At 53.8% G+C, this 13,483-nt stretch overlaps 1 protein-coding gene and 1 pseudogene across 2 annotated transcripts; one reads left to right on the top strand and one right to left on the bottom strand.

The window, feature by feature from the left end:
* Positions 1 to 1,975, bottom strand: LOC307060424 (putative keratin-87 protein; the record flags this gene model as incomplete). Its single annotated transcript, XM_079714935.1, has 5 exons — positions 1 to 90; positions 331 to 495; positions 724 to 819; positions 1,198 to 1,258; positions 1,881 to 1,975. 5 exons carry the CDS (start codon positions 1,973 to 1,975, stop codon positions 1 to 3), a joined length of 507 nt encoding a protein of 168 aa, XP_079571061.1.
* A 2,556-nt stretch (positions 1,976 to 4,531) lies between these two features.
* LOC307060423 (keratin, type II microfibrillar, component 7C-like) lies at positions 4,532 to 12,698 on the top strand (annotated as a pseudogene). The gene is made up of 11 exons: positions 4,532 to 4,563; positions 4,616 to 4,805; positions 4,858 to 5,274; positions 7,809 to 8,020; positions 8,636 to 8,696; positions 9,570 to 9,665; positions 10,181 to 10,345; positions 10,554 to 10,687; positions 11,424 to 11,643; positions 11,814 to 11,845; positions 12,400 to 12,698. The product of its transcript is annotated as a keratin, type II microfibrillar, component 7C-like (transcript).
* The last annotated feature ends 785 nt before the right edge of the window (positions 12,699 to 13,483 follow it).

Raw genomic sequence — 13,483 nt, 5'->3', positions numbered from 1 at the left:
TCAGATCATGCGGTTCAGCTCGTTGATCTCCTCCTTGGTGCGGGGCAGGGTCTCCTCATGCCGGATCACAGTGGCCTTGATCTCCTCACACTGGAGGGAAGCAGAGAGGCTCATGAAGCTCAGGATACCTCCCATGATAGTGCAGGTTGTCCAGTGCTCAGCCTGTGCAACCATACATGGCAGCCATGTCCTGCTACTATAACCTGAGAGCTGTCTGCACTTCTTTCATCACCTCTAGGGATCAGAATCCCTGGACAAAAGAAGCCTTGTTAATATATACCACCCATCTCTCCCACCATGTCAAGGAGGCAGGTGCCCTGGGACACTCACCTTGTTGTGGTCCCAGCTCTCAGCCTCAGCTCGGCTGCAGCTGGCAATGTCATCATAGTTAGCCTTGATCTCAGCCACAGTGCTGTCCATGTTCAGGTCCTGGCTGTTGTCCATCTTGACAATGACCGAGGTGTGTGAAATATGGGCTTGCATGATTCTCATCTCCTGTGGAGCCAACAGCCATTCACATTACTTACACCATCCAGAGCCAAGTAGAGCAGAGTTCACATTCCCCCTTTACACACACACACACACACATACACACACACTCACATGAGCCCACCATTTCCAAAGCCCTCAAGCTGCAGACCCCCCTGTCTGTTTCCTCTGTACACAGACTGGCCTGGGAATCAGAGAGGAGGGCTGAGTAATGTCGTCCCTGCTGGTGCTCACCTCCTCATGCAGGGTCTTCAGGAAGTCCACCTCCTCTACCAGGCTGTGGGCACTGGCTTCCAGATCTCCCTTGCACACGTAGGCACAGTTAACCTCCTGGAGACACAAACACACAGCAGTCCCTAGTCATTGCAGAGGCTTTCCAGGGGGCTCCACCTGCCCCTATCCCATCCCCAGCCCTGCAAAGCAAATCATAGGCATAGATCCAGAAGTCAAGGATCAGGGAACTAAGGTCTCCCAGTAACTCCAGCAAAATGTCATATGTGACTTTGGAAAGTCCTTCTATCTCTCTGGGTGGCCCTGTAAAGGAAGAGCCAGAGAATTCCTGCCCTGTTGATCTCCTGGGGTGTGAGAAGGGAAATGCCCTTCCATGGGTTAGAATAAAATATGAGCTTATTAACTGAACAAGGGTGTACTGATGCCCTCAGAACTGCCAGACTCCCAGGCTCCTGGCCCACAGGCAGACCCACTCACCTGCTTGATTCTGACAAGTTCATTCTCTGCTGTGGTCCTCAGGGCAACCTCCTCTTCATACCTCCACAAGGGAAGGGGATTTGGAACAAGGGAAATTATTCAGATATTTGGCTAGTAATGGAAAGGAGAGCCCAACCTAATAGAAAGCAGGGTCCCACCTGACCCATCACACCCCTCCCCCAGGATGTCTGAAACATCCCTCTCACCCACTTCCCTTATCGTACATTTCTCTAACTTAAGCATGATCCGTTTTAAAGATCTGGGTTTTGTTATTACTCTAATATAACAAACTGATTGCCTGGAAAGGTGGACGGAATTAGCAACTTGAACCAGTGGTTGTGAACAGTGGAGAAGAGGTGGTGTCATTTCTTTGTACCCCTAGTACCTAGCACAATAAAGGAATAGAGTAAGTGCTCAGAACAGGCTTATGGGATGCATGGATGGATGCATGAACAGGGGTATGGTCCCTATCCTAAGAAGTTCATAATGCAATGGAAAAAGGCTCTTTGCTGACATTTCAGCTTCTCTACATGTGTCTTCCTGTCACCGCCCTTAAAGCTGACAAAAGCACAAAGTGGGTTAATGAAGAAAGAAATTTCTAAGGCCAGTGTGCTCAGTGGCTCCCCAGCTGTCATATCATGTCACCCCTTCTGGGAGAAGTGGACCTCCCCTGATACACTCACTTCTTGTAGCCCTCCAGCACCTCCTGCACGTGGCTGAGCTCCGAGGCCAGCCTCCCGCTGTCGGCCTCCACACGCTCAGCCTCCTGCCTCAGCATCTCGATGTAGCCATTGAACAGGGGCGCCAGTTTGCTCTCGCAGCACTGGCCGTTCTTCTAGAACTGCCACTTGGTCTCCAGCAGCTTGTTCTGCTGCTCCAGGAAGCGCACCTGCTGCCCAGAGGAATGCCATCCAGACACCTGTAATTCCAGCATCCTGCAGGATCCATCCCCCCGTCCCCGCTTCCACACCAGCCCTTTCCCCACGCCAACATACACATGAGGACCTCTCTCTATCGTTTGAAATGGCTGCAGGTATTAGTCCAAGTATCCCATGATCGAGTGGAAAAGTCCTTTCTCATGCCTGGCTTCACCATGCCAGGGATCAATGACCAAGCTTTCCTCGGGAAACCTTCCCTGGCTAACCTTCCTGCTGGCCCATACCCATCTGAAGTGAACGTTACCCAGGAGGTCTCAGCTGACCCCGGTGGAATGGTGTTCCTGCATTAGAGTCAGACCCCCTGCAGCCTTGTATTAAGGTCTTCTGCGTATGCCTGCCCTGTCTGGGTACTGCAGACTCCTTTGAGCTCTGAGCCTGGTTCCTGTTGTGTGTCTATTTGCTCCCTGCCTTGAATTGGCTCCAGGGGCCCACAGTGGGGTAAAAAAGAAACACAGCACCAAGACAAAGCATTAGCTTTTCATCAGTAGACCGGTAGATTGGAGATAAAGGGGGCAAGGGAACGATTTCTAGAAGATCTGGCTGAAAATGGAGCAGCTCTCTCTTCCCCAGCACCTGTGACTACCAACCCTCTTTATGGGGAAGTCTGTCCTTGATTGTGTCTGAGATCTCTCATGCTTTAGCCCATTTCTCCCCACTGGGTTCCAAGAATAATAAAGGGGACACCAGGGAGCATGTGTCCCTGAGGCTGGGTCAGGGATTAGTACTGACACTTGGGGGACCACTGTGCTCTAGCTGTCAAACCTGTCAATTCCATCCCCTTCGAGTTGTGTTCTTAGAGGGCACAACTCAGCCTGCAGCCCTCCGGTCTCTCGGGACTGTAAATACACTTAATTATCAGTGTGAACAAAAGCTGATTATTAACTTCCTCACTGATCGTGATAGCACAGAAAGTCTGCTCCATCCACCCGCCAAAATCCAGAAGGAGGTCCAAGCAAGCCTATGAAAGTCTAATTTAAATCTTTAATTAAATTAAGGAAATTAAATGCTTTGGGGTAAGTCCACTTCCTCTTGTGAGAAAGATACTAAGGGAAGACGTCGCCAATACTACTATTCCCTGAAGAAAATTGGAATAGAAATTCATAATCCTGAAGCCATTAATCACACGGCTGGTGACCCCAGCTGGAGCCGGAAGTGGAAGCACAGACGACTGTGGAGTTGCACTCCATATTCCACAGAGGATGGCACTAAGGTTGCACTGAGACCCCTGTGAAATCAAAGCTGGACCAAAGGGATTCAGGCCCAGAAGAGTGTTGGGAAAGAAAGCAAGGGGGTGGGGGCAGTGGGGCATTCCCTAGAGATGGGATGCCAGGCAGCCAAAGGCAGGCATGGCTGGCCATGGTGACCTCTGAGGTTCTGGGATTTAATTACCCCTTGCACAATGACAACTCATATTTAAAAGCAAAGGAAGCTAAGGATGATTTGCATATTTCTCTTTAATGTTGGCTGCTGAGTTTATACTCTGGTTTTCTCTGTCCATAGCTGGACACATAATTAACTTCCACTGTGATGGATCGTAGCCTTCTAGTGTTGGTGGCCATGACCAAGCATCAGTTGAGAAGAAGGCTTTGGATCAGGCTGATTTCTCTAAGACCCCAAAGCCTAGCAGTCTGGGCTCCTGACTCCAGGAGGAACTTAACCCTCACTCAGTCCTAAAGACTCAAACCCTGAGAGGGGCCACCTTGGGGAAGGGCTGGGAGCCTCCTTTCAGATTCTGATTCTGCCCCTCTATGGAGCCTTCTGTGCTTGACCTTAAACAAGTCCTTGGACCACTCTGAGCTCCCCTTCCTAATCAGGTAAACGGGCACAATAATTCTGACCTGAGAAGAATGCCCTGGGGATGAGATAATGCATTATAAAGTCCTCACACATTGTAAGTACTCCATAAATGCAAATTCCCCTCCCCTCCCCCAGGCAGAGTGGAGAGGGGGATGGGGATGGGGGTGGGGGAGTCAACCTTACTAGGAGAGGGGCTATGAGCTGAGTTCTGAGAAACAGCAGAGAAAGTCTTTGCCCCAAGGGAGACAGGATGAATGGCAAATTATTAATAATAGAATAAATAGAACAAAAAACATCTATGGAGCTCTTATTAAGTGCCAGGTAGGGCCCTAAATGCTCTCCAGTCCATTGTGCCATTAGGTTCTCTCAACAACTCTCCCATGGGTACTATTAGGATCCCTATTTTGCACATGAGGAAACTGAGGCTCAGAAAGGTTATTCACCTGTCCCAGCTCATAACAAGAATCTCCAGGACTGACCTCTAAGACGCCTCCCCTTCAACACATACACACACATTCCCGCTCCTACGCCCTACACACACACCCAGCATGCAGAGATGCACAGGTGACTAAGACCAAAGCTACCCAGCCAGCAGGGTGATGGCGCCGGCTGGGATAGACGTGGAGGCCGGGTGTGCCCAGCTGCCCGGCTTGGGACTAGAGCCAATGACCCGCGCTACCCAGCCGAGTCCCTGCAGAGGGGCGCAGGCGGCCCACCTGGAGTCCGCAGCGCACGGCCGACGGAGCTGAGCAGGCGCTTCCCCGCGCCATAAAGCGCGGGCGGGAGGCGAACGCCATTTTACCGAGGCGACCGGGCGGCCCAGGTCCCTTTGATTCCCGGCTCGCAGAGGCGCCAGGCCCGACCTCCAAGCTCGTAAACGCGTGGGCCGCGCGCTCCCTCCTCCGGCCACGGGCCGCGTTATAAGGCGCAGCGCGGGCTTCGAGGCCCAGCCGCCCGCTGCCACCGCCGCCTCACCAAGTCCTGCTTCTCCTCGCGCTTCGGCGCCCCCTGCGGGGTCCACGCCTTCAGCTGCGTCTCAGCCTGCGGCCCCGGCCCGGCCGCTGCTGCATCACGGCCGCCCCCTACCGCGGCATCTCCTGCTACCGCGGCCTCACCAGGGGCTTCCGCGCCGGCTCCTGCGGCCTCAGCTTCGGGTACCGCTTCGGCGGCGTGTGCGGCGGCGTGTGCGGCCCCAGCCCGCCCTGCATCACCACCGTGTCGGTCAACGAGAGGCTCCTCGCGCCCCTCAACCTGGAGATCGACCCCAACGTGCAGTGTGTGAAGCACGAGGAGAAGGAGCCAGATCAAGAGCCTCAACAGGTTCGCTGCCTTCATCGACAAGGTGGGTGTCCTTGATCACACCCTTCCTGAACCCTCCCTTCCTGGGTAGGCACTGAAGGGGTAGTCCGGGAGCAGCAGAGATGTGGCCCAGGTGAGCCCCGAGTCTGATGGAAGAAGTGGACACACATTCAGGATACAGACAGACACAGAGAGATGAGTGTAGAGAAGGGGCTCCTGATTAGAGCACTGTTATTATACACAGCCTCTGTCCAGATGGGCAGAATCCCCACAGACAAGATGAGTGTCCTTGATCCCACCCTTCCTGAGCCTGGAATTCCTGGGAGGACCTGAGAATTTCCAGGCCAGTCTCTCCTAGAAATGGGAATGGGGACTGCTGATATTTTGTGTGATATTTTTAGGTGGTCTATTAAAGCGTTAAATAACATTGAAACACCTGATGAGAAAACTCATCTCTTCAGTTTGTTTCAATCCTTAAGATCAAATGGAGAGGGCTTCCCTGGTGGTGCAGTGGTTAAGAATCCGCCTGCCAACGTAGGGGACACGGGTTCGAGCCCTGGTCCAGGAAGATCCCACATGCCGCAGAGCACCTAAGCCCGTGCGCCACAACTACTGAGCCTGCTCTGTAGAGCCCGTGAGCCACAACTACTGAAGCCCGCCTGCCTAGAGCCTGTGCTCCGCAAGAAGAGAAGCCACCGCAGTGAGAAGCCCGCGCACCCGCTCGCTGCAACTAGAGAAAGCCCGCGTGCAGCAACGAGACCCAACACAGCCAAAAATAAATAAAAATAAAATAAATTTATATTTAAAAAAAGATCAAATGGAGAAAATCTCCTTGGGTACTAATATGTCTTTAATATCCCTCTAATACGTGCTACTCTCATGCTCTTAATAAAGGAGAGCAAGCCTCAGCTTCAAAGTTGTCTGGGGCAACAATTTCAGCTAGAATTTCATGCTTTCTGATTTCCTCTTATGTATGACTAGTGATACTGGTTTTACAATTATGGTGGTAATATAAGTGTGAATTAGCCCCATTTAAGTGTGAATGTTAATCAAATCCATTTACAGATAAATCATTAGTAAAATAGAGCAAGGGGATGACAAAATCCTGAAGTCAGCCGGTGAAGGGTTCATGTTTGAGAATCACCACTCCCAGTGCAGGGCCTGCCCCAGGGCCCTCCCTCCCACCCCCCACCCCCCACCCCCCTAGAGTGGGTGGCGGAGCAGGATTCCAAGCCCAGGCTCTCCCTGGCTCTCCAGGTCCCTGGGGCTGGAGGGTCCAAAGCTTGGGGTCCAGCTCCCCCACACCCCTCCAGCAGGAGCTTGTCCACATCAGCAGGCACTCTATCCTGAGTCTGCTGGCACTCACACCCGGGAAAGCCAGGGAGGGGAGCGGAAAGGGTCCTGACCCAGGAGCAGGTGGCCTGGGCTTCATGTCCAGTTTCTCCAATGATTCTCTGTGAGACACTGGGCAGTGGCTTCCCCTCTCAGCCCCAGAGCTGTGCACAGTGCAGTTGTGAGCTGGCCATGACTTGGAAAGGAAAGATGAGGACCAAGACAGCCATGCAGCTCCCCACCACAGCCCGAGCCGTGTCAGCTAAGACCACCTAAAATGATCCCATATAATATCAGCAGTCCCCATTCCCCATCTCTGGAAGTTCCAACTGGGGATTTCCAGCTGCACTCATCGAGTTGGATGAAAGGATACCAGGGCTAAAAGGCAAGGTAACATCTCAACTCCAGCTAAAAAAAATCTGAGAAGGGGAAACCTGGAGGCCAGGGCACCTGGTCTTGTTTGCTGATGTCCTTTCTGGCTGGCACAGTGGTTGTTGTTTCCGCACCTCTCCAGGTTTGAATGACTTCCAGCAAAGGTTTTCATGCTTCACTTCCCTACAGTCCCCACCCTCCCTATTTTCCAAAACCTTCCCCCGTTCACATTACCTGCCTGGCCTCCAGACACATAGGAGTGTCCAGCATAGGAGTTTAGGCCACCTACGACCACAGCCCACTCTCCCCTATGCCTCCTCAGATCCCAGGCATCCTGCTTGTTCAGAGACTGCCCTCTCCAACTACCAGCACTAGGAAGCCCTTCCCAGCCCGACCATCCATTCAAACAACTGCTCAGCAAGCCCCAGGCTGGCCACTGAGGAGAGAGATACATAAGCCATAGGCCCTGCCCTGGGGGAGCTCGTAGGGAAAGGCTTTCCTCCTATTCTCTCCCTCCCAACCCTGCTCTACATTCCTTTCCTCCAGGAAGCCTTCCCTGATTGTCACTACCCTCTACCCCTTCCTGTCCCCACCACCCAGCCCAACCCAGCACAGCCCAAATCCCCCTCAGTTTCTCACTCACCCCATCCAGGCCCACCTGGACAGACCCTGACTCAGACCTGAATAAGCAGTCATGAAACAAGGATTCTCCAGCTGCCTCCCCAGGCCAGGAGAGCCCAGCAGAGTCCATGCCCTCCATCCACCCTTTGCCTCTTCACACCTCTCTGCTAGTTCCTTCTTACTCTGCCTGCTCTGTCAGGACGGCTGGGGATATTGGCTCCTCCCACTGAGTTTCTCCCACCTCCACACCAGATGCGCTTCCTGGAGCAGCAGAACAAGCTGCTGGAGGCCAAGTGGCAGTTCTACCAGAACCACCAGTGCTGCGAGAGCAACCTGGAGCCCCTGTTCCAGGGCTACATCCAGATGCTGAGGCAGGAGGCCGAGTGCATGGAGGCCGACAGCGGGAGGCTGGCCTCGGAGCTCAGCCACGTGCAGGAGGTGCTGGAGGGCTACAAGAAGAAGGAGTGAGGGTATGGGGAGGAGGGTGTGGAGAAAGGAAATCGGGTTAAGTCAAAGCAGGATAGATTTCAGTTAGACCACAAGAAGAACTTTCCGCTAGGAAGAAGAGAGTGACAGGAAACCTGCGGGGGAAATTTTTCTTTTCTGGGATGGGAGTTGAAACACTGGAGAGAGTCTGGGCTGCTCCAGCTACCTCATCATTATGTGTTTATTTTAATTTATCAAACATTTATTGAGCATCTATTCTATGTTCCAGGTGCTGTGTTGGGCCCTGAAGTAGGGTCGGGATAAGGAAGTAAGGAGGACAGGAAAAGGGGCCACCAGAACTAGGTTAGGGTGCCCACCACCACCTCCAGGGAATTACCTTTCAGAAGCAGAGAGGAGCCCTACAAAAATGTGCGAGGCACCAACCCTGGCCCTGAAACAGGAAGAGCAATGGGTGACATGGTTGGCTTGAGTACCCAGAGGAAAGGGATGGACACTTTTTGATTCTATGACCACCTCCAAAAAAATCCAGTTCCTGGAATGTGTTTGTCTGGGCCTTCATTCTCTTTTTTTCTCTTCAAATCCCAGCCTATTGAAATTCTAGCCGCTGAAACTTGTGCCCTTTTTGTCCCCAGGTATGAAGAGGAAGTGGCCCTAAGGGCCACCGCTGAGAATGAATCTGTGGCCCCGAAGAAGGTGAGTGACCCCAGAATACATGTCCCACAACTCAGAACCAAGGACAGAGGCAGAGGGAGCTCTCCGTGATTCAGAAAAGCTGAGCAACTTCCCCAGAATCACACAGCCCAACCTCTCCCCTATTTCTTTCCCCAAATGCCCCCAATGCTCCCTGGGTGGCCCTGGACATCAGAGTACACTGCCTGCTTCAAGCAGGGTAATCCTTCACCATCCAAGGTCACTCCCATTGGGTCAATGGCTTCCCTCCTCCTTCTGCCCTGTGCCTGGTGGAAAATAGGCACTGCATAAATTTTTGTGAACGGAAGAGTACATGAATGCTTGGGGATGGCTCCATCCTCAGGCCAGCAACAGCTGGGAGATGGTGGCATGAACAGTGCTGTTGTTCCTCACCTCTTAGACCTGACTCAGCATAACTGCCATCAGTATACTGAGGCACAGAGACCAAGCAAGGGTCTCGCCCTGAGTCGCATTGGCTCGGGAGCAGAGTTGATCCCTGGGACTTCTTCTGACCACAGATCTCTAGATTTCATGAGGTTCCAGAGCAGAGAGGGGTGGATCATCATTAAAACAGCCATTTTACGCCAGATCCTAAGTCTCATGATAGTGCAAGCTGTGCATTCTAGAGGGATCATCCTAGCGGGTACCAGAGGAAATGCCTGGAAACCTCAGGACCCCCTCCCTTACCCAGACCTGCTTCTGACCCCTTGAACTGAGTGAGTAAAGGACTTCATCAATGCCATGACACCAGACACTGGAATGAGCAGCTAAGGAGGGCCCAGGGAGTGTGCCCAGCCTGATGGGGTGCCCCTCCCTGGTGGGGAGAGCTCTGTGCTGTCTCCCCAGCGAGACTCCTGTGCCACCCTCTCCCTTTAGGTTGTGGACGGCGGCTACCTGCAAAAGTCAGACCTGGAGGCCGATGCGGAGGCCCTGACCCAGGAGATCGACTTCCTGCAGCAGCTGTTTAAAGAGGTGAGGGGCCACAGAGCAGTGCGGCAGCAAGGAGGATGGTATTTGGACGTTGGAAAGGACTTGCCACCATCTGGCTTCTGAAACCCCTGGATGAGGGGAGCACAGGGCAGAGTTGAGGGGCCCGAGGCAGGTTTACTGTCAGAAGATGAAAAAGTGTAGCTTCTTGTCTTACCTGCCAAACCCAAACAAGCTGTTGTTCCTGGTGATAATTATCACAAATTGTATATTCACAAATCAGACACAAATTGTAAATGGCTGCCTGATTTCAGAGGCCCTGACTGAAATCAGGCAGCAAGCCTCAGAGCTGGGCTCCTCTCAGCCTTGGGACTTTGGTCCTGAGGAGCACTGAGAGGCTCCAGGGTTGAAGGGGAGATGTCACCTTTGTATTGGGGCTTCAGACAGTGAGGCTGTGGAGGAAGCAAGGGCAGGGGACAGGGAAGGACCATGAGAAAGAGGGCTTTCAGGAGTGGGGCTATGGTCCAGGAAGCTCTTACCACTCCCCCACTTCCCCGCAGGAGCTCCAGGTCCTCCATGCCCACATCTCAGGCACCTCAGTCTTCGTCAAGATGGACAACAGCTGGGACCTGAACATAGACTGCATTGTCGCCGAGATCAAGGCTCAGTACAATGACATGGCCAGCCACAGCCGGGCTGAGGCTGAGTCCTGGTACCGCAGCAAGGTGAGTGGTCCAGCGCCCCCTTCCCAGAACAGGGATGCTAAAAGCTGAAAGTATTAGCAGGAGAGATGCTAAAAGGGCTTTGGCCTTTGTCTAGGGATGGGTAAGGGAAGGGCAGGCAGCTCTCAGGATGGGGTGCCCGAGGTGCAAACTGTGGGGCTCAATGGGATGGCATATCCTGTGTCCCATGAGCATCTGTGCTTCCCTCCAGTGTGAGGAGATCAAGGCCACAGTGATCCAGCATGGGGAGACCCTGCGCCGCACCAAGGAGGAGATCAATGAGCTGAAACGCATGATCCAGAGTCTGACAGCTGAGGTTGAGAGGTTGAGAATGCCAAGTGCCAAGTACAGAAGCCTGGCCCACCCCTCAGAGTAGAAAGAGAGCAGGGTTGGCCTGCAGCAGGGGGATTTAAGTCAGACACCTTGCCAAAGTGTGGGAGAAGGAGCAACATCAAACTTTAGGCAAGTCTTCTCCATGGAGAATGCTCTCCGTTCCCGCTGAATGGGGGGTGCAGGGGGAGGGCTATGGAGGGGAACGGAATGACCAGGGCTTTCATGGTCCCAGGGTCAGAATGGGGCAGAGGAAATAGCACCAGTCTGAGAGGCAGGAAACCTGGGCTCTCAAACCAGCCCTGCCACTAGCTCACCATGTGATTTGGGGGAGGCCATTTCACCTCTCTGGCCCATTGTTCTAGATCACTGACCACACACTTAGATGTCCCCAGAGGTTAGTAAGTGAGTGAAGCAGGCTGTACTGAAGGCACTAGGGTGTGGTAAACTGGAAAACAAAACAAATGGGCAGAGCTGATCAGATCCAACTGAGGCAGGCCCTACAGAAATGCAGGTACAGTGTGGCCGGATCCTCTGGTTTTTCAAGAGAAGCCAGGAATTTGGATTTTTACATTAAATTTCAAAAATTAAGGACGCTGTGCCAACATTCCCCAAGCTCACTAATTTGCAACCCTGACCTAACAAACGAGGAAGGCCCCTTCTTCCTCTGATAGTCAGTGGTCAGTGGATACCTAGTCTCTGACCCTAAATCCAGGAGAAGGAGCCTTAATAACCCTCCCCTGTCCCCCAGAACTCCAAGCTGGAGGCTGCGTGCCCGAGGCGGAGCAGCAAGGCGAGGCGGCCCTTAATGATGCCCGCTGCAAACTGGCCGGGCTGGAGGAGGCCCTGCAGAAGGCCAAGCGGGACATGGCCTGCCTGCTCAAGGAGTACCAGGAGGTGATGAACTCCAAGCTGGGCCTGGACGTCGAGATCACCACCTACAGGCGCCTGCTGGAGGGCGAGGAGCAGGGGTGAGGACTACATCTGTGGGGATGATGTCTCTCCATCCTCCAAGCTGTGCTTAGAGCTAGGAGCATGTTTGCATATTATTTGCATCTAATTTGCATCATGATTACTTGGAGGAGGGAATTTGCAAGTTCTGCTCCCCCCAGCTAATTTTTGACTTTCCTCTCCCCACAAGGTTGTTTAAGGGCATTGGTGCTGTAAATGTAAGTTATCTATACTGTGGGTTCTGAAATAAGAGCTTGGGGCTCCTGGTGGTCAGTCTTTTTCTTAAAGGACCAAATAGTAAATATTTTAGGCTTGCAGGTCATGCAGTCTCTGCTCAACTGCTTAGCTTGTTGTAATGTGAAAGCAGCCACAGCCATAGCAATACTTCAGGAATAGGTGTGGCTGGGTTCCAATAAAATTTTATTTACAAAAACAGGAGGCGGGGGGCGGGGGGGGCGGGGACGGGGGCACAGTTTAAGACCCTGAAAGGAAGGAGGGGGATGTGGCAGTGAACAATTATGGTAACTTAAATAGCTATTTCAGCCTATAGGGAGGGCCTGGGCTAACAGTTTATCAAGGATGCTTGAGGTTAGACTACTGGAAGAAGTGCCCAGGTGTGAGGTTGTTTGAGGGGGAAGGGGGAATAGAAATAGAAGGAAGGAGCTCTGAGCAAGAGAAGAGGGGGTCGAGGGACTCTGGCCCTTAGGCAGGAGCCGCTGGTGACGACCTTGCGAGGCGACTCAGCCCTGTTCTCTCCCCTCCCCGGCCCCCCGCAGGTGTCAGCAGCTCCCCGGGCGGGCTCGTCTGCGGGGACCTCTGCGTGTCCGGCTCCCAGCCGGCGACGGGCAGCGTCTGCAGCGCCCGCTGCAGCGGGAACCTGGGGGTGAGCACTGGCGTGTGCGTGCCCTGCGGCCAAAGCAGTGGCGGCAGCCACCTGGTGTGGTTTGCCTGGGGACTTCTGCTTCGTAAATACACCGCTCCGCGAGCCAACCGTCCCTGCCTCCGGCGGCGGGTCCCAGAGCTCGGAAAGCCCCTGGGCTTGCGGCAGAAGGGCTTTGGGAACCAGCCGGCCTGACCTGCCCAATTGCTGCCTTCTGCTCCTGCATCTCTCTCCCCGCTTGTCTCTTCACTTTCTCCAGGGAGGGCGGGCTACTCGCCTGCAGCTCTGGCAGCTCCCCTCCAACCCCAAGAGTCTAAATGACTGGTTTCCCCCAGTCCTGGGCAAAGAGCCAACCCTGACTCCGGCTGCTCTGGAGGCTTGGACGCCTGTGGCTTCTAACGGACAGATTGGTCCCAGGGCCTCTCCAGCGTGGACTTGCTGCTGCTTCCCCTGCCTCCTAAACCCTCCCACGGTGACTGAGGTTGCATCTCCCAGGGGACAACTTTATGCCCCGCCTGGCTCCCTCTCTCTCCCAGGAAGGGCTGATTTGCCAGTTGGCTGGTCCACCCCAAACCCAGGCCTAGGGCAGCTAAATGTGTGGTCTTCTCACCACTGAGGAATGTTCTCTGACAGCACAGGGCATTGGCTGGGGGAGGGGGTGGGTGCAAACTCTCTCCCACGCCCTCAGCAGGAGAGGACTCTAGTGCCCACTTCCTGGCAGAGCCAGAACTTCCAGGGGCTTCTGGGCTTCTTCAGGAGAGGAGCTGGAATCAGGCCCAGGCCTGGGAGGGGTCAAGGCCTCACTCTGGATAAGAGTCAAGTTCCATAGAGCAGCACCCCCATGTCACCAATGTGCTGTCCCAGTTATCAGGACAGCGCAGGGCAGTATTTACCCTGTGCTCTCTCGAGCCCTCTCCTCCCCACCGCCTTCCCCGCCCAGCCTAATGAAGCCAGGATACCAGGTGCTGGGCATGGGCTCA

The sequence above is a fragment of the Hyperoodon ampullatus genome (genome assembly GCF_949752795.1).
Source record: "Hyperoodon ampullatus genome assembly, chromosome: 11".
NCBI classification, from domain to species: domain Eukaryota; kingdom Metazoa; phylum Chordata; class Mammalia; order Artiodactyla; family Ziphiidae; genus Hyperoodon; species Hyperoodon ampullatus.
The sequence above is the reverse complement of the archived record's forward strand: the minus strand, read 5'-3'. Positions and strand labels throughout refer to the sequence as shown.